The sequence below is a fragment of the Canis aureus genome, chromosome 36 (assembly GCF_053574225.1).
Source record: "Canis aureus isolate CA01 chromosome 36, VMU_Caureus_v.1.0, whole genome shotgun sequence".
Classification (NCBI taxonomy): Eukaryota; Metazoa; Chordata; class Mammalia; order Carnivora; family Canidae; genus Canis; species Canis aureus.
The window spans coordinates 24,572,690-24,591,126 of record NC_135646.1 but is presented as its reverse complement, the minus strand read 5'-3'; the positions used below and the strand labels follow the sequence as shown (position 1 = coordinate 24,591,126).

The 18,437-nt window shown below is 39.5% G+C and overlaps 1 protein-coding gene across 1 annotated transcript in view; it reads right to left on the bottom strand.

Moving 5' to 3' along the window:
• GTF3C3 (general transcription factor IIIC subunit 3) overlaps positions 1–18,437 on the bottom strand; it is a 41,993-nt gene that overhangs the window by 19,245 nt on the left and 4,311 nt on the right. The window contains exons 2-8 of the mRNA XM_077885702.1: positions 16,496–16,607; positions 14,147–14,337; positions 13,145–13,268; positions 4,432–4,623; positions 3,757–3,922; positions 2,081–2,228; positions 1,787–1,856 (exon numbers count right to left, since the gene is read on the bottom strand). Of these exons, the coding sequence (XP_077741828.1) occupies positions 1,787–1,856; positions 2,081–2,228; positions 3,757–3,922; positions 4,432–4,623; positions 13,145–13,268; positions 14,147–14,337; positions 16,496–16,607 (1,003 nt within the window). The remainder of the gene's footprint in view (positions 1–1,786; positions 1,857–2,080; positions 2,229–3,756; positions 3,923–4,431; positions 4,624–13,144; positions 13,269–14,146; positions 14,338–16,495; positions 16,608–18,437) is intronic.

The window sequence follows — 18,437 nt, the reverse complement described above, 5'->3', positions numbered from 1 at the left end:
TAAGAATTAGTCTACTGGACTAGCACAATTCTTTTGCAGACAGTGGCTATGGCATACCTACTAAAGATACAGTGTATATAGATGTATAAATCCAAAATCTGATTTCAGAAATAATCACAAAGTATAACTCAACTTTATGTTGAAAGTAAAACACTTGCTTAAAATCATGTAACTCAGGAAGATTGAAAATAAAAGGACAAAGATACAGTAGGCAAATGCAAACAAAAAGAAAGTAGGGATTCTGGACATTATCTTTAAAGTTATTTAATCAAACTCTAAGATGCCAAATTTCAAATGCACCATTATTTTATATACTAAGACAAACACCATTGCTTAAACTGTGACATATTATTGATTATGTTAAGAGGTTTCCTGAATTTAGACATGCTAAATCATTAAGAAACTAAAGAAGAAAGGGTGGATCAACGAAACATGGCAAAATATATTAGACATCAAAATGACTAATAAATCTATAACTAAACCTGAACATAACTCAATTTTTCCTTAATATTTTCAAAACAAAGGAAAGCAATAATTTTCAACAGGAATCTAACTTTTGGAAAGAAAGACCTTGAAGAAAATATGGCTGGCAAAACAATTTGAGAATTGTCTCTAGGTTAGGCCAGGTCCAAGAAAACTATCAAAATTGGCAGTTTTTCAGACGCCCTAATTCATGCTTTCATGCCATTCCAATTCCTACTCCATGCATACCACTCCTGATACTCAAGATCCTCAACCAAAGTACCCTATCTAATCCTGTCCATACCAAGTAGTGCTCCCACACCCTATGATCTCAGCCTGAAACACACTTTCCTCTGGGTGTTTACTTAAATTATGCTTCTAGAAACCTCTTCTATCCTAATATATTGCTCTTCTGTATTTTCCTGTGTCAGGTTTACTATAGAAAAAAAAAAAAAAGACCCAGATCAATGAGAAATGCCATGTTCAAATGGATGTATTGAGAAATAAAAGGGATGGAAAATAGTAATTTTTTTAAGGATTTTAAAAAATTTATTCATGAAAGACACAGAGAGAGATGCAGAGACACAGGCAGAGGGAGAAGCAGGCTCTCTGCAGGGAGCCCAACGTGGGACTCAATCCCTAGACCCAGGATCACACCCTGAGCTTAAGGTAGGTGCTCAACTGCTGAGCCATCCAGGCTTCCCGAAAACAATTTTTTAAAAAGAATTCTTGTGGGGTGCCTGGATGGCTCAGTCAGTTAAGAAGCTGCCTTCAGTCATGATCCCGGAGGTCCTGCAATGGAGTCCCACATCAGGCTCCCTGCTCCATGGGGGTGAGGAGGTGGGGCCTGTGGCCTGCTTCTCCCTCTCCCTGCCACTCCGCCTGCTCTGTGTTCTCTCAAATAAATAAATAAATAACATTTTATTAAAAAGAAAAAGATTTTTTTTAAATAATTTTTATTCTTTTTTTATAATTTGTATTTATTTATGATAGTCACAGAGAGAGAGAGAAAGAGAGAGAGAGGCAGAGACACAGGCAGAGGGTGCAGGCTCCATGCACCGGGAGCCCGATGTGGGACTCGATCCCGGGTCTCCAGGATCGCGCCCTGGGCCAAAGGCAGGCACCAAACCGCTGCGCCACCCAGGGATCCCCAGAAAAAGATTTCTTGTGAGTAAATATTCACAAGAAAAAGATATGAAATCTCTGTATGGAAAAAAAATGCTTCTGGTTAAACTTGTTATGAGAACATTAACTATCAATTTCAAAATGCCACATTATAAACAAGAAGATTATGTACACTATCCTATGCAGAGGAAACTACAACCTTTATTCTCTTCTGAAGTTCCTTCTTCTGCATTTTTTTCCAGCACAATTCCAGAAAAATCTGTAATTACCTAAAGGAATAAAGGAAAAAAGTAAATAAATGATACAATAGAGATATATGAAAAACTTTTTCACAATTCAAAGATTTGTACAGTTCAATTCAAATAATCCTTATGTAAATGGACTAAGTAGTTTAATATATATAACTGAAGTGAGGAATTGTCAATTTGTAAGAATTTCTAAAATGCAGAAATGTGTCCAAAATCTAACAGAGAAACTTAATACATGTTCCTACCTCCAAAGCTTTGTCATAATGTTTGTTAGAAATGTAGAGTTCAGCTGCTATATTAACATCTTCCATGGAGACCAGGCCCTGATGTTTTGAGAAAGCTTCTTCAATTATGTTAATAGCTGAAGTAACATCATTGGCTTCATAGTAACTCCTAAAAAAATAAATGACAAAATGGATGAATATTTATTTCAGATTATAAAATTCATATTCTTGCTTACATCATCTAACTATTAACTATCATTTTCATTTTCTTAAAATTGGGGAGGAGAAAAACTTTTAAAATCATAATCACAGCTGATACAGAAAAAAATGGGCAACATCAGTACAACAATGTCATGTCAAGCATCTTACTGTCCAAAAGCTATGTTGTATCATTCTAGCTCATTCCCCCATCACCCAATTCCAAGCGCTCTTCCACCGCAGTGGGATCTACAAAGCATTCGTCTACCTGTTTCACTGTCCTGCTGTCTCCAACCCTCACTTTCCTCCTTCTCTACAGACCAACAATATAATTATACCTTTGCGCATCTCCTCACTTCTCCTGCCCTTTCCTCCCTTCTGATAAAGTCATGTGATAAACCCCAACCCTTGTTAATCCAAATATGCCTACTGTTCACCACCACCTGTCCAGCTAACCATGTTGACTAGACTCACTCTAAATTAATGACCACAAGCCTCAAGTGGGTCCACGGTGCTGATCAGCAATCTTGCTCCAGTTACCTCATCCAGCACTTTTCAAACTTGAATATGCATACAAAATAACGGGGGATCTTGTAAAAAGGCATATTCTGATTCAGAAGAGCAGGGGTAGAACTGAGATTCTACACTTATGGCAGGCTCCCAGGTAATGCAAATGCTGCAGCAAGGCCCTAAGGACCTAGACAACTATTTCTCATCTCCTCTGCCTTCAACCCTCCAAAGCTCTCTGATCCTCACTCTCAGCTGACGACCTTGCTTCTTAGTTTACAAAAAGAACCAGATCATAACATCTGATATATTCCCAACACATCTTCCCACCTACACATAGCTATATCTTCTACCTTCTACAGTTAAAAGGCCAAATCCCAACTAGATCCCATTCTCTCCAACCTACCTACTCAAGGATATCACTCAAGCAATTGTTCCTTCTCTCACGAATCTTCAATGTGCTCCTCAATTGTGGATTATACCATCTGAATACAAATACATTGTAATTTTTCCCAACTTAAAATTTATCTCTTACCGTACAACCCATACCAATTATCTCCCCATTCCTCTACTCCCCTAGTAAATTTCTCCAAAGAGCTGCCTATCCCCAGAACTCCCACCCCATCTTCAATGTTAATAGTCTGTCCTCATTTATAAAATGATCTATCTAGACTATTTCAAATAGATGATCATCCCTCCTTCTTGAATTAAGTTACGGAGACCTGGCAACCTAATCATCCTTTTAGAACATGCCCCTGAACACTTGAAGATAATTGTATATGCAAATTTTCGTAAGTAATCACATAGCTGATTTGGAAACAGAGAAGTATTGAAAGAAACCCCCATCTCTATAGTTAAGCACAATATAAAATGTAGGAAGTAAAACACTTTTTGAACCTAAACAAAAAAATACACTCTACTTCAAATATGTGCTGTCTTCTAAATTAAGATGATTAATAGGAGCATCTATATATACTTCACTCCAAACTTACTTTGCCATATCTCTAGCCAACTGCATAAAACGTTCTCCATCAGATGGAGATAAAAGGTTTAAAATACGCCTATAACCATCCATTGCCATCTTATGATCTCCCATTTGTTCATAAAGGCTTGATCGCTCCCACAGATAGCGGACATTAGTAGGTTCATATTTAAGAGCTAAAAAGAAAAAAAATAATTACAGATTTATCACAAAAAGGGGTTCATGATACCTGGGTATAACCAATCCTCTTTTCAGAAAATTTAATAAACACTCTAAACTAATTCTTCAATAGAGCTAAGTGGGTTATTCTGGAACAAATCTACTTTCACAGGAACTCTCAACTAGGTTTAATCTAAGACCAGACAGAACCTGAATCTCTATATTAATCTTCATTTGGTCACTCTAATGTGATGTTAACCTTCAAGGAACAGCTTATAACCAACAATGAGCTTAGTAGGAAATTGAGGGCACTGTTCTTCTGCCAACTTTTGTGCTGTATTAGCTCACAATATAAAGTTGCTGATAAACATGAAAGCAGAGAAACCCCAAATACTTACCTCTGGTATGCCAGAATATAAGGAAAAAATTTATTTCAGCTAACATCACCCCAGAGTAGCAAGTACAATTATTTAAAAATCTATTATGTAACATTTTATCAGACAAAATAAGAAAAATTTTTAATTACCTTTTGTGTAGCAAAAAATAGCCTGCTTAATATTGTCTTGTTCCAGAGACATTTCTGCCAATCTAACCCATTCTTCGGTGTCACTAGGATTTAAATGTGCAGCAATCAACTCAAACTGAAGAGATTTTTCCATGTCACCTTGGTCCTCATATATCATAGCAAGAGTGGAAAATGGCTCATAAGCCAGAGGAGCTATAATGAATTAAAAAACAAATTCTACTGGCTGAAGGAAGGCATGTGAAGACGTCGATCCTATTATTCAAGTTATGCATCTTTTTTTTAATGTTTAAACTCTTTACAACACAGTAGAGAATTACACAAACTTTTAATGGAATTTAGAATAAACATCTGATTAAATTTGCTTTACACATTTACCATTTTAGTATTACTGTCTCCGAGCAAAGTATTACACAAACTTTTAATGGAATTTAGAATAAACATCTGATTAAATTTGCTTTACACATTTACCATTTTAGTATTACTGTCTCCGAGCAAAGTGTAATTTGATGAAAAACTCTACTCTCCACCATGTGCCCTTCATGAAAATCCCTGTTTGCTAAGACTAAACATGGCAAGTTCATCCCAAAGAACAACATCACATCAGTGTTTAATCTTCATGATCTAACAACTACAGGCATATGGGATGAAAGGACTGAGGACAGCTAAACCGCACCTAAACTGAGGATATATAAAAGTGCACAGTTTTCTGAAATGTTTTTGAAATGAAGTTCTAAGATCACAAAGTATTAAAATCAAAGATTACTGTTAAAAAGAAATAATTATAAACTGACATAAAGGAACAGATAATATTGGAAAGTAGGAACCAAACAAAATATACTCAGGAAAATTTTGCTTAATTTTGTTTCTGATGGGGTAGAAAAGGCAGCAACCTCAAATTATTCTAATGAGTAATCTGGGAATTTTTTTTTAAGTAAGCTTTAAACCCAACTTGGGGATTGCACTCATGACCCCAAGATCAAGAGTTGCATGCTCTACCCAACTGAGCTGGCCAGATGCCCCAATCCAGGAAATGTTAAGACTTTTAGGAAGGTTGGCTGGGAAGTTGGTAGAGGAGAACTCCAACCTTGCCTCGTCCCATGGATGCAACTAGATAACACTCATATCAGCGTAAATAACTCAGAAAATGATCTGAAGACTGGCAGAACAAATGCCACAATTAAAAGTAGGTAAGAGGGGACGCCTAGGTGGTTTAGCAGTTAAGTGTCTGCCTTCTGCTCAGGGTGTGATCCTGGAGTCCTGGGATCAAGTCCCACAGAAGGCTCCCTACATGGAGCCTGCTTCTCCCTCTGTGTCTCTGTCTGTCTCTCATGAATAAATAAAATCTTAAAAAAAAAAAAAAAAGTAAAGAAGAGGCCACAATGAAAAAAGTAGGAATGGTAAAGGCACAGTCTGGGGGGGATCCCTGGGTGGCGCAGCGGTTTGGCGCCTGCCTTTGGCCCAGGGCGCGATCCTGAAGACCCGGGATCGAGTCCCACGTTGAGCTCCGGGTGCATGGAGCCTGCTTCTCCCTCTGCCTGTGTCTCTGCCTCTCTCTCTCTCTCTCTCTCTCTCTGTGTGACTATCATAAATAAATTAAAAAAAAAAAAAAAAAAAGACACAGTCTGGGAGAGAAATGGATGGAGCTGTCCACAGTGGAGAGGAAGCTGGCAATGCAGAGAAAGTAAAAAGCCCAAATGAAAGAAAAGGACCAAACTACAGCAAGAGATCAAAGCAAAATAGATATAAGTAATATGCCCAATAGAGAATTTAAAGTAATGATCATAAGGATACTCACTGGATTTGAGAAAAGAGTGGAAGACATCAATGACACCCTTAACACAGAGATAAAAAAGGATCCATCACAGATCAAGAATACAATCAATGAAATTACAAATCTACTTGATGATTGAGGTGCTTGGGTGGCTCAGTTGATTAAGCATCAAACTCTTGATTTCAGCTCAGGTATTGATCTCGGGGTCATGAGTTCAAGCCCAATGTTGGGCTCCATGCTGGGCATGGAGCCAACTTACAAAAAAAAGAAAGAAAATACACTGGATGGAATAAGGAGCAGGCTAGATGAAGCAGAGGAACAAATTAACAACTTGGAAGACAGTACTAGAAAGTAACTAAGCTGAGCAAAGGAAAGAAAACTATGCAGACTGAGAATAGTCTTAGGGAACTCAATGACTCCAACAAGCATAATACCATGCATAATAAAGGGATCTCAGGAGAAGAGAGAGACAAAGGGGCAGAATATTTGAGGAAATTAATAGCTGAAAACTTTCCTAATCTCGAAGAGGAAAGAGATGCCCAGATCCAACAAGCACAGAGATCCCCCTAAAATTCAACCCAAGGAGGTTTACACCAAGACAAATAGTAATTAAAACGGCAGAAAGTAGTGGTAAAGAAAAAACTTTAAAAGCAGCAAAAAAAGGGATGCCTGGATAGCTCAGTTGGTTAAGCGTCCAACTCTTGATTTTGGCTCAGGTCATGAGACTGAGCTCTGCATCAGGCTCCACACCCAGCAGGGAGTCTCTTTCCTTCTCTCTCTGGCTCTCCCCCTGTGCTCACTTGCTCTCTCTCTCTCAAATAAATAAATAAATCTATCTTTTAAAAAAAAGGGCAGCAAGAGTAATGAAGACAGTTATATACAAGGGAAACCCTATATGGCTATCAGCAGATTTTTCAGTAGAAACTTTGCAGGCCATAAGAAAGTGTTAGGATATATCCAAAGTGCTGAAAGAGAAAAGTCTGCAGACAAGAATACTCTATCCAGTAAGGTTATCATTCAAAATAGAGGGAGAGATAAAGAGTTTCTCAAAGAAAAACTAAAGGAGTTCATTACCATTAAACCAGTCCTACAAGAATATTAACAGGGACTCTTTAAGTGGAAGGTAAATAATTAAGTGAGAGCGTAAAAAGTAAAAAACACAAAAGTGATAAAATAAATCTGTAAAAATTAGTCAAGGGATTCATAAGAGGATGTGAAACATGACACCATATACCTAAAACGTGGTGGAGAGAGGAGTAAAGAATGGATTTCAACTTATGTGACCATCTACTTAACATAGGCTGCTATATACAGAAGATGTTATATACAAAACTATGCCCAAGGGAAAGGAGGAGAACTGAGTGGGAAAAATTAGAGAGAGAGACAAACTATGAGAGACTCCTAACTCTGGGAAACAAACAATGGGTTGTGGAAGGGGAGGTGGGTAGGAATTGGGGTAACTGGGTGATGGGCACTGAGGAGGGCACTTGATGAGATGAGCACTAGCTGTTATACTGTATGTTGGCAAATCGAACTTCAAGAAAAACAAATGAAGAAAAAAAAACCCTATGCCAACACAAATCAAAAACAAGTAACAGATATACAAAAAATATACAAAAATACAAAGAGAAAGGAACCAAAGTATAGCATTAAAGAAAACCAACAAACCATGAAAGAGAACAAGAACAGATCAGAGAAAATCTATAGAAACAACCACAAAACAAGTAACAAAATAGTTAAAAATACCTATCAGTAATTATTTTCAATGCAAATAGACTAAATATTCTAGTCAAAAGACAAAGGATGACAGAATGCATTAAAAATAAGACCCATCTATGTGTTGCCTATAAGAGACTCATTTCACACTGAAAGACACCTGCAGATTCAAAGTGAGGAGACAGAGAAACACTTATCATGCAAATGGATGTCAAAAGAAAGCCAGGGCAGCAATACTTATATAGAACAAACAGACTTTAAACAAAGACTGTGGGAGGGCACCTGAGTGGCACAGTTGGTTAAGTGTCCAACTCTTGGTTTCGGCTCAGGTTGTCATCTCGGGGTTGTGAGATCAAACCCCAAATGAGGCTCCATGCTGAGTGCTGAGTGCAGAGTCTACTCAAGACTCTCCCTCTCCCTCCCCTCCATGCATGCTCTCTAAAATAAATTTTAAAATCTTTTTATAAATAAATAAACAAACAAAACAAACACTGTGGTGCACTGACTGATTTAGTTGGTAGAGCTTGCAACTCTTGATCTTGGGGTTGTAAGTTCAAGGCCCATGTTGGGTATGAGCGTTACTTTAATAAGTAAATAAATAAATAACATAACATAAAGACTTAACAGGAGACAGACTAACAAGAGACCAAGAACTATATCATAATAAAGGGCCAATCGAACAAGAGGATGTAACAATTATAAATATTCATGTACCTAACATGGGAGCACCCAAATACATAGAGCAGTTAATAACAAGCATATAGGAAATAACAGTAATACAATAATAGTAGAGGACTTTAACACTCCGCTTACATCAATAGACAGATTATCCAAACAGAAAATCAACAAATAGTGGTTCTGAACGATACCCTAGACCAGATGGATTTAAGATATATTTGCAACATTCTGTACTAAAACAACAAAATACACATTCTTTTCAAGTGTACACAGAACATTCTCCAGAACAGATATTAGGCCACAAAACAAGCCTTAACAAATTCAAAAAAAGCAGTCATACCACGCAGCTTTTCTGACCACAATGCTATGAATACTAGAAATCAACTATAAGAAAGAATCTGGAAAGAGCACAAATAATGGAGGTCAAATAACATGCTACCAAACAATGAATGGATCAATCAAGAAATCAAAGAAGAAATAAAAAGCTACATGGAAACAAATGAAAATAAAAAACACTGCTCCAAAATCTTTGGGATGCAGCCAAAGTGATTCATTCTAAGAGGGAATTTTATAGCAATATAGGCTAACCTCAAGAAGCAAAAAAAATCTTAAATAACCAACCTAACCTTATACCTAAAGGAGTTAAAAAAAAAAAAAAAAAAAAAAAAAAGAACAAATAAAACCCAAACCCAACAGAAGGAAGGAAATAATAAATAATAAAGATTAGAGCAGAGGGGTGCCTGGCTGGCTCAGTGGGTAGAACATGTGATTCTTGATCTGAGGGTGTGAGTTCAAGCCCCACAGTGGGTACAGGGATTATCTAACAATAAAACCTTAGAAAAAAAAAAAGATTGAACAGAAATAAATGATAAAAAAACTAAAAAAAAACAATGTAACAGATCAATGAAACCAGGAGCTAGTTCTTTGAAAAGATCAACAAAAATGATAAACCTTAGCAAGACTCATTAAAAAAAAAAGATGCAAATAAATAAAATCATAAATAAAAGAGGAGAAATAACAACCATCACCACAGAAATACAAACAATTGTAATAGAATATTATGAAAACCTAAACGCCAACAAACTGGACAACTTAGAAGAAATGGATAAATTCCTAGAAGCATAAAACCTACCAAAACTGAAGCAGGAAAAAATAGAAAATTTGAACAAACCAATTAGCCGCAATTAAATGGCAGCAATAACCAAAAAACTCCTAAAAAACAAAAGTCCAGGACTACATAACTTCACAGGCAAATTCTACTAAACATTTAAAGAGTTAATTTCTAATCTTTTCAAACCATTCCAAAACATACAAAAGAAAGGAAAACTTCCAAATTCACTCTATGAGGTCAATTATCACCCTAATACCAAAACCAAATAAAGACGCTACAAACAAATAGTACAAGCTTCTATCTCTCATGAATGTATATGCAAAAATCCTCAACATATTAGCAAAACAAATCCAAGAATATATTAAAAAAATCACATGCTGTGATAAGTGGGATTATTCCCAAGATGTAAGGATGGTTCAATATTTGCAAAACAACCAAAACAACCATCAATAAGATAAAGGATGAAATAAATGCAGAAAAAGCATCTGACAAAGTACATCAACTCCTGACAAAAAACCCTCTGCAAAGTAGGTCTAGAGAGCACATATCTCAACATAATAAAGGCCTTATATGAAAAACCCACAGCCAACACCATACTACTCAATGGTGAAAAACTGAGAACTTTCCCCTTAAGGTCAGGAATAAGACAATGATGTCCACTCTCATCACTTTTATTCAACATAGTACTAGAAGTCCTAGCCACAGCAATTAGACAACATAATGAAAACGCACCCAAAATTGGTAAGAAGAAGTAAAATTCTCATTATTTGCAAGTGACGTGATACTATATTTAGAAAACCCTAAAGACTCCACCAAAAACTAGTAGAATGGATAAATGAGTTCAGTAAAGTCACAGGATACAAATTGACATATAGCAATCTGTTGCACTCCTATATACTACTAAAGAGGCAGCAGAAAGTGAAATTAAGAAAACCATCCAAGAGCCACATGGCTGGCTTTGTCAGTAAAGCATGTGGCTCAGGATCTCAGAGTCATGAGTTTAAGCCTGATGCTGAGTGCAGACTTACTTTAAAAAAAAAAAAAAGGTAAAGAAAAAGAAAACAAAAGAATCACATTTACAACTGCACGGAAAACAATAAAATAATCTAGGAATAAACTTAACCAAAGAGGTGAAAGACCTGTACTCTGACAACCTAAAACAATGATGAAAGAAATTCAAGACATTACAAAGAAAGGAAAAGACATTCCATGCTCATGGATTGGAAGAACAAATGTCTATGCTACCTAAAGCAAACTACATATTTAATGCAAACCCTATCAAAATAGCAACAGCGTTTTTTTATACAACTAGAACAAACAATCCTAAAATTTGTATGGAACCATTAAAGTCCCCAATAGCCAAATACTGAAAAAAGAAAAATAAAACTGGAGGTATCACAATTCCAGATTTCAAGTTATACTACAAGCAGTAGTAATTTAAAAACTATGGCAGTGCCATAAAAATAGACACACAGATCAATGGAATGGAATAGAAAACCCAGAAATAAACATGCAATTATATGGGCAATTAATTTTCAACAAAGGAGGAATGAATATACAATGGGAAAAGGATAGTCTCTTCGAAAAACGGTACTGGGAAAACCGGACAGCTACAAGTAAAATAATGAAACTGGATCGCTTTCTTCACCATGCACAAAAAAGGGATTAAAGATCTAAATGTGAGACCTGAAACCATAAAAATCCTTGAAGAGAGCACAGACAGTCTGACATCGGCTGTTAACAATATTTTTCTAGATATGTCTCCTGAGGCAAGAAAAATAAAAACAAAAACAAACTATTGGGACTACATGAAAATAAAAAGTTTCTGCACAGTAAACAATCAACAGAACTAAAAGGCAACCTAGTGAAGAAAAGATATCTGCAAATGACATATCCAGTAAAGGGTTAGTATCCAAAACATATACAGAAATGATACAATACTCCAAAAACCAAATCATCTAATTAAAAAATGGGCGTAAGACACGAATAGACATTTCTCCAAAGAAGACATCCAGATGGCCAGAGACACAAACAGGATGGAAAGCAAAAAAGGTATCACTTCACACCTGTCAGAATGGCTAAAATCTAAACCACAAAAAACAAGTGTTGGGAATGTGGAGAAAAGGAACCCTCATGCACTGCTAATGGGTATGCTTACTGGTGCAGCCACTGGAGAAGACAGTATGGAGGTTCCTTAAAAAATTAAAAATTAAAAAAAAAATCAAAAATAGAACTACGCTATGACCTAGTAATTGTACTACTATTTACCCAAAAAATACAAAAGCACTATTTTAAAGGGATATGTGCACTTTGATGTTTATAGCAGGATTATTATAATAGCCAAACTATGGAACTAACCTAAGTGTCCATTGATAGATGAATGGATAAAGATGTGTGTGTATGTGCGTGTGCATGCGTATATATATGTACAATGCATGTATATATGCACAGCTATATATACACAATTACATGTATACACATTGTGTATACACACACACAATGAAATACTACTCAGCCATAAAAAAGAATGAAATCTCGCCATCTGCAACAACATGGATAAAATGAGAGTATAATGCTAAGCAAAATAAATCAGAAAGACAAACGCCATTACGGTTTCATTCATATGTGGAATTTAAAAAAACAAAACAAATGAGGAAAGAAGAAAAAGAGAGAGAGAGACAAACCAAGAAACAGACTCTTAACTATAGAGACCAATCTGATGTTTACCAGAGGGGAGGTGGGTAGAGGGATGGAGGAAATAGGGGACGAGGATTAAAGTATACATTTAGCATGATGAAAAAATTAAAATGAACGAAGAAGAAAAAGACTTCTAAAAGGACCCTCATCCAGATTAAAGGAAATGCTGAAACAATGAAAAGATAAGAGCTCACTGTGTTGCAACTACCCAAGTCGCCATGCAGGGCATCGACACATCAGGAAACCAATATAATAAATATGATTAGTCAAAAAGCCACTTCTGAAGATATCCTTCAATATACCCAAGATTTGCAGTTTAAAGAAAGATGGTAAGTATAAATTGTATCTTTTACCAAAAAATAGATTAAAATAATACAACTCTGCCTAATCTGGAAAGTGAAGAAAAAAAAAGAACACTTTTTAAGTGGTTTTAACGTGTGCTTGCCATACTTAAGACTAACGCTTCCAAAGCCTAAAACCCCAAGATGAAACACTGAAAAACAAATACAGAAAAGAAGCCTAATATTCAATAAATATTAATGATATTTCACTGAGTCATAGTTGGATTTTCATTTTCCTGGTAATGACTTCTACTCAATGTGGAAAGTGGCGTATCACTACCAGAACAATCACCTCCAACCTTCTAAATATATTTTCCAGAGTATGGTGAAGTGTTTGGCCATTTGTCTTAAAAGTCACACTATTGAATTGCTATTATCCATAATCCCCACAAAAAACACCTTGTCTTATGATTTCCATGCACATCAATATTGCCTCTTCACGTTCTCCTCGAGCAAAGCGAATGTTGGCTTCACCCATGAGACCCCTCAGAGCTCTGGGAAGTTTACTTCGAGGCCTTTTCTCCTGCAGAGGAGAAAGATGACATTTAGCTAAAATATGGTAATATCTGAGATTTCAATTCCAACCAAATTAGTAAATGCAGAAGATAATGAAAATGAAATTTCCCTCTAAAACTTCTCAAAATTCTAAACAGACACCTAAGGGTAACTACAATTCTGACTCATAAATATTAAAGTCTGTATTTCAGAAAAAAGTCTAAAATTAACTTCAGGAAAGAAAAAAAAGTTATTCTAAAATATTCTCCAAAAAGGAATACCTCAGGAAACTAAAATGAAAAGCAAACTTCCTATAGTAGAAAGTTCAAAGCACAGTAAAATATATGAAGAAAGCAAAATCAAAGTGGCCAGAAATCACTAATAACTAATTAGAACAAATGTAAAACCTGATGTTGCAAAATCGATTTATGTGCCAAGAAACTTCTTATAACTTTCTGAAGATCCTCCTCCCTCCAAATTTATCTACTCAGGATACACTTGGTTAAATTGGGGCACTTGGGTGGCTAGGTCAGTCAAGTGTCTGACTCTTGCTTTCAGCTCAGGTCAGGATCTCAGGGTCATGAGATGGGCCCACCCTCAGCAGCGGGGAGTTTTCTTGAGGTCTCCTCCCTCCCCTCTCCCCACCCGCCTCATGCATGCTCTCTCTCACTTGCTCTCCCTCTCAGATACATAAATCTTAAAAAAAAAAAAAAGTACATTTTGATACATGCATAAATTAAGGTTTTGCATTTTTAAAAATCTCTAAGATGAAACTTATGAAACCAGTAATAGTTGTCTCATATTTCTTTTCTCATAGTTTGAATTCTTTCCAAATATATGTATAACTTTTCAATTACTATGTCACAGTTTTACATTCCACTTATAAATACTAAAATAAGTTTTTACTTTCATCATTTTCTTGGTTTCACGATTGAGAACCATCTCCAGTACAAACACATCGCCTGCAGTGGGCTGCTCAGGTGTTTCTTCTTCCTCCTCCTCCTCTTCTTCCTCTTCTTCCTCATCATCTTCATTTTCTCCAAGCATGGAAGCAAAGACCTTGTGAACTGACTTACTGACTCCATCTGACATTTCTCCTGAAGAAAGACACATTGAGAATGTTGGATAATTGGGATCGTAAATATGTTTAAGGAAGGATAAAATTTTTTAAAAACCCACATATTCTGAGCAACAAATAAGTAATCATTCTCACGGAATCAATAACAACTATCTTTAAGAATTCTGAACATCCAAAATAAATATAAAAAGAAATGTGTAGGGCGCCTGGGTGGCTCAGTGGTTGGGCATCTACTTTTGGTCCAGGGTGTGATGCTAGAGTCCCGGGATCGAGTCCCACATCGGGCTCCCCGCATGGAGCCTGCTTCTCCCTCTGCCTGTGTCTGCCTCTCTGTGTCTCTGATGAATAAATAAAATTCTTTAAAAAAAAAAAAAGAAATCTGTAAAATATAATATTGCCAATTAGTAAAACTTATTCCAGGAACTGAGAAAAAGCAGAAAAATCATGATTATCTTGATAAGAACCATTTGATAAAATCCAATACTCATTCCTAATAAAAATTCTTAGTCAAATAGAAACAGAAGGGAATATCTTTAATTTGATAAACAGTATCTACAAAAAACTTCCCACAGTTAATGGTGAATTATTCAGCTGCTGGGAATGAGACAAGGCTGTTATCACCACTCCTTTCAACATTTTGCTGGAGGTCCTGGATAATGTAAAAGAGAAAAGGTATAAAGATGGAAAGGAAGAAATAAAACCCTCATTATTCACAAAGGATGTGATCGTATATGAAGAAGATCCAAAAGCATGTATGTACAACTGCCAGAATGCATAAATTGAGCAAAGTTCCTGGACTCAAGGTCAATAAACAAAAATTGTAGTTTTCTATCCGCAATAATGAACTGAAAATGAAATTAAAAGCAAGACTCAATTAAGGGAGGGCCCGATGGCCACTTCTTGGGGGCAGCTCCCAGTATCCCTGTTAACCTGTCATGGGTAAATGGATACTATGAACTATTACCAGTATTCTGATCACGAGGGAGGCATATCAGTCGCTGAAAATTAATCAATCTGCACACTAGTTCATCAGTTAGACTCTGATGGCTTTCGTTAGCTTGGGAGGAACCAAATCTAGTATCTGGACATGCAGAGCTGAGGACTGGATCCCAGAATGAGGCGCAAACCAAGACACTGACACTGCGGGTGAGGACCCATCTGCACAGCCAAAAGGACTTCCACTCTGGCCTATCTTATCTCCTGTAACTAAAGCAGCAGTTTGGAAGCCACTTTGTGTAAACATACAAGCCATTAATTACAATTTGGTGGGGTACCCTCTGGAGGTGATTAATAAGTAACTTAAAGGGCCAATTTAAGAAACAATGATTCTAAAATGGCTCCCAATACCGATATCAATCTGAAACGCTTTTCCACGGGGGCACCTGTGCTGCTCAGCCAGGTAAGCCACTGACTCTAGATTTCGGCTCAGGTCATCATTTCACGGTCCTGCAACCTGGCTGAGCGTGGCTCACACTGTGTGGAGAGTCTGCCTGACGATTCTCTCCCTTTGCCCCTTCTCCCAGTCCCACATAGGCATGCTCTCTCTAAAATAAATAAATCTGGGGGATCCCTGGGTGGCTCAGCAGTTTAGCGCCTGCCTTGGCCCAGGGCGTGGTCCTGGGGTTCTGGGATGGAGTCCCACGTCGAGCTCCCTGCACGGAGCCTGTTTCTCCCTCTGCCTGTGTCTCTGTGCCTCTCTCTATCATGAATAAATAAATAAATAAATAAATCTTTAAAAAATAATAATGAAATAAAAATAAACATATAAATCTTGGGGATCCCTGGGTGGCCCCGTGGTTAAGTGTCTGCCTTCTGCCCAAGGTGTGATCCTAGAGACCCAGGATCAAGTCCCATGTTGGGCTCCCTGCATAGAGCCTGCTTCTCCCTCTGCCTGTCTCTCTGCATCTCTCTCTCTCTGTCTCTCATGAATAAATAAATAAAATCTCTAAAAAACAAATAAATAAATCTTAAAAAAAACAAAGAAACACTTTTCCAAAAAATAACCATTACCATATTCAATACCTCAACAAATATTCATTGAGCACCTGTTACACGATGCACTACGCTCCTGAGACACCAGGTAAATAACAGAATAGCACTGCAATGAAAAAAAAATAAGACTTTCGTTATTAGGTACTCTTAATATTTAATGGAGGTGGTCAATCATTTCAACATACCTTCGTTGACATCTTTGTCCCGAGATTTGGAGGAGTCGATGCCAGAAGAGGATGGAACTTCAGAGTCATTTGCATTTTCTTCAGATGATAACTTTCCTTTTTCCTGAAGACTCTGTGATTGAAAAGTCAACGACATCAAAAACACACCGTAGATTCAGTTCCCAGCAGCTGGGACTAAGGCACCTGCCTCATCTTCCATGACCACAGAGCCTGAGCTCTGCACACACATACAGAATGTGGAATCCAAACCTGAAGAGCCACAGCATTTCAGAGAACTCCGATCCCCCGACTGCCTGCCCCGGTCACTTGCAAAAAAAAAAAAAAAAAAAAAATCATTTCAAATACCTTTTGGATTTCGCGAATCTACATATCCTATCCCAGCTTCTTAAATGAAAAGAGCTGGGTCATTATTAGCCGCATGAATGAGGGAAGCACCTGCCTGTTAATCAAAAATGGCCTGATTATTTTCATTTTTCCTCGAACCTCCTGTAAGCAGAGAAGATACGGGAAGTTCCGATGTTCTAAAGTATGAAAAGTGATGTGCGTGGAGATGCCACCCCCCCCCCCCCACACACACACCGGGCGACGCCTCAACCCGGGAGCTCTGACCTCCCGGCGGGGAGGGAACCCAGACTAAGGAAGAGGCAGCAGGTGTGCTCCACCAGGTGCTCCGCACAACGCCAAGCTGCTGGGGGGCAAAGCTCGACCTGAATCAGCAAATCGGGGGGGGGGGGGGGGGGGGGAGGGGAGGGCTGGGGAGACAGAAGAGGCTGCCACCGCCACCGAGGCAGGCTGGGGGTGGGGGAGACAGAAGAGGCTGCCAGAGGTTGGGGGGGGGGGAGTGTGGCAGGGGAGACAGGAGAGGTCGCCACTGAGGCAAGCCGTGGGGGGGGGGGACAGGAGAGCCGCCACTGAGGCAAAAGGGGGAGGGGGACAGGAGAGCCGCCACTGAGGCAAGCCGTGGGGGGGGAGACAGGAAAGGCCGCCACAGAGGTAAGGGGGAGGACAGGAGAGCCGCCACTGAGGCAAGCCGTGGGGGGGGAGACAGGAAAGGCCGCCACAGAGGTAAGGGGGAGGACAGGAGAGGCCGCCACTGAGGCAAGCGGTGGGGGGGGAGACAGGAAAGGCCGCCACAGAGGCAAGGGGGGGACAGGAGAGGCCGCCACTGAGGCAAGGGGGGGGACAGGAGAGGCCGCCACAGAGGCAAGGGGGGGGACAGGAGAGGCCGCCACAGAGGTAAGGGGGGGAACAGGAGAGGCCGCCACTGAGGCAAGGGGGGGACAGGAGAGGCCGCCACAGAGGTAAGGGGGGGAACAGGAGAGGCCGCCACTGAGGCAAGGGGGGGGGACAGGAGAGGCCGCCACAGAGGTAAGGGGGAGGACAGGAGAGGCCGCCACTGAGGCAAGCGGTGGGGGGGGAGACAGGAAAGGCCACCACAGAGGCAAGGGGGGGACAGGAGAGGCCGCCACTAAGGCAAGGGGGGGGACAGGAGAGGCCGCCACAGAGGTAAGGGGGGGAACAGGAGAGGCCACCACTGAGGCAAGGGGGGGGACAGGAGAGGCCGCCACAGAGGTAAGAGGGGGGACAGGAGAGGCCGCCACAGAGGCAAGGGGGGGGACAGGAGAGGCCGCCACAGAGATAAGGGGGGGGACAGGAGAGGCCGCCACAGAGGTAAGGGGGGGACGGGAGAGGCCGCCACAGAGGCAAGGGGGGGACGGGAGAGGCCGCCACTGAGGAAAGGGGGGGACAGGAGAGGCCGCCACAGATGTAAGGGGGGACAGGAGAGGCCGCCACAGAGGCAAGGGGGGGGACAGGAGAGGCCGCCACAGAGGCAAGGGGGGGAACAGGAGAGGCCGCCACTGAGGCAAGGGGGGGGACAGGAGAGTCCGCCACAGAGGTAAGGGGGAGGACAGGAGAGGCCGCCACTGAGGCAAACGGTGGG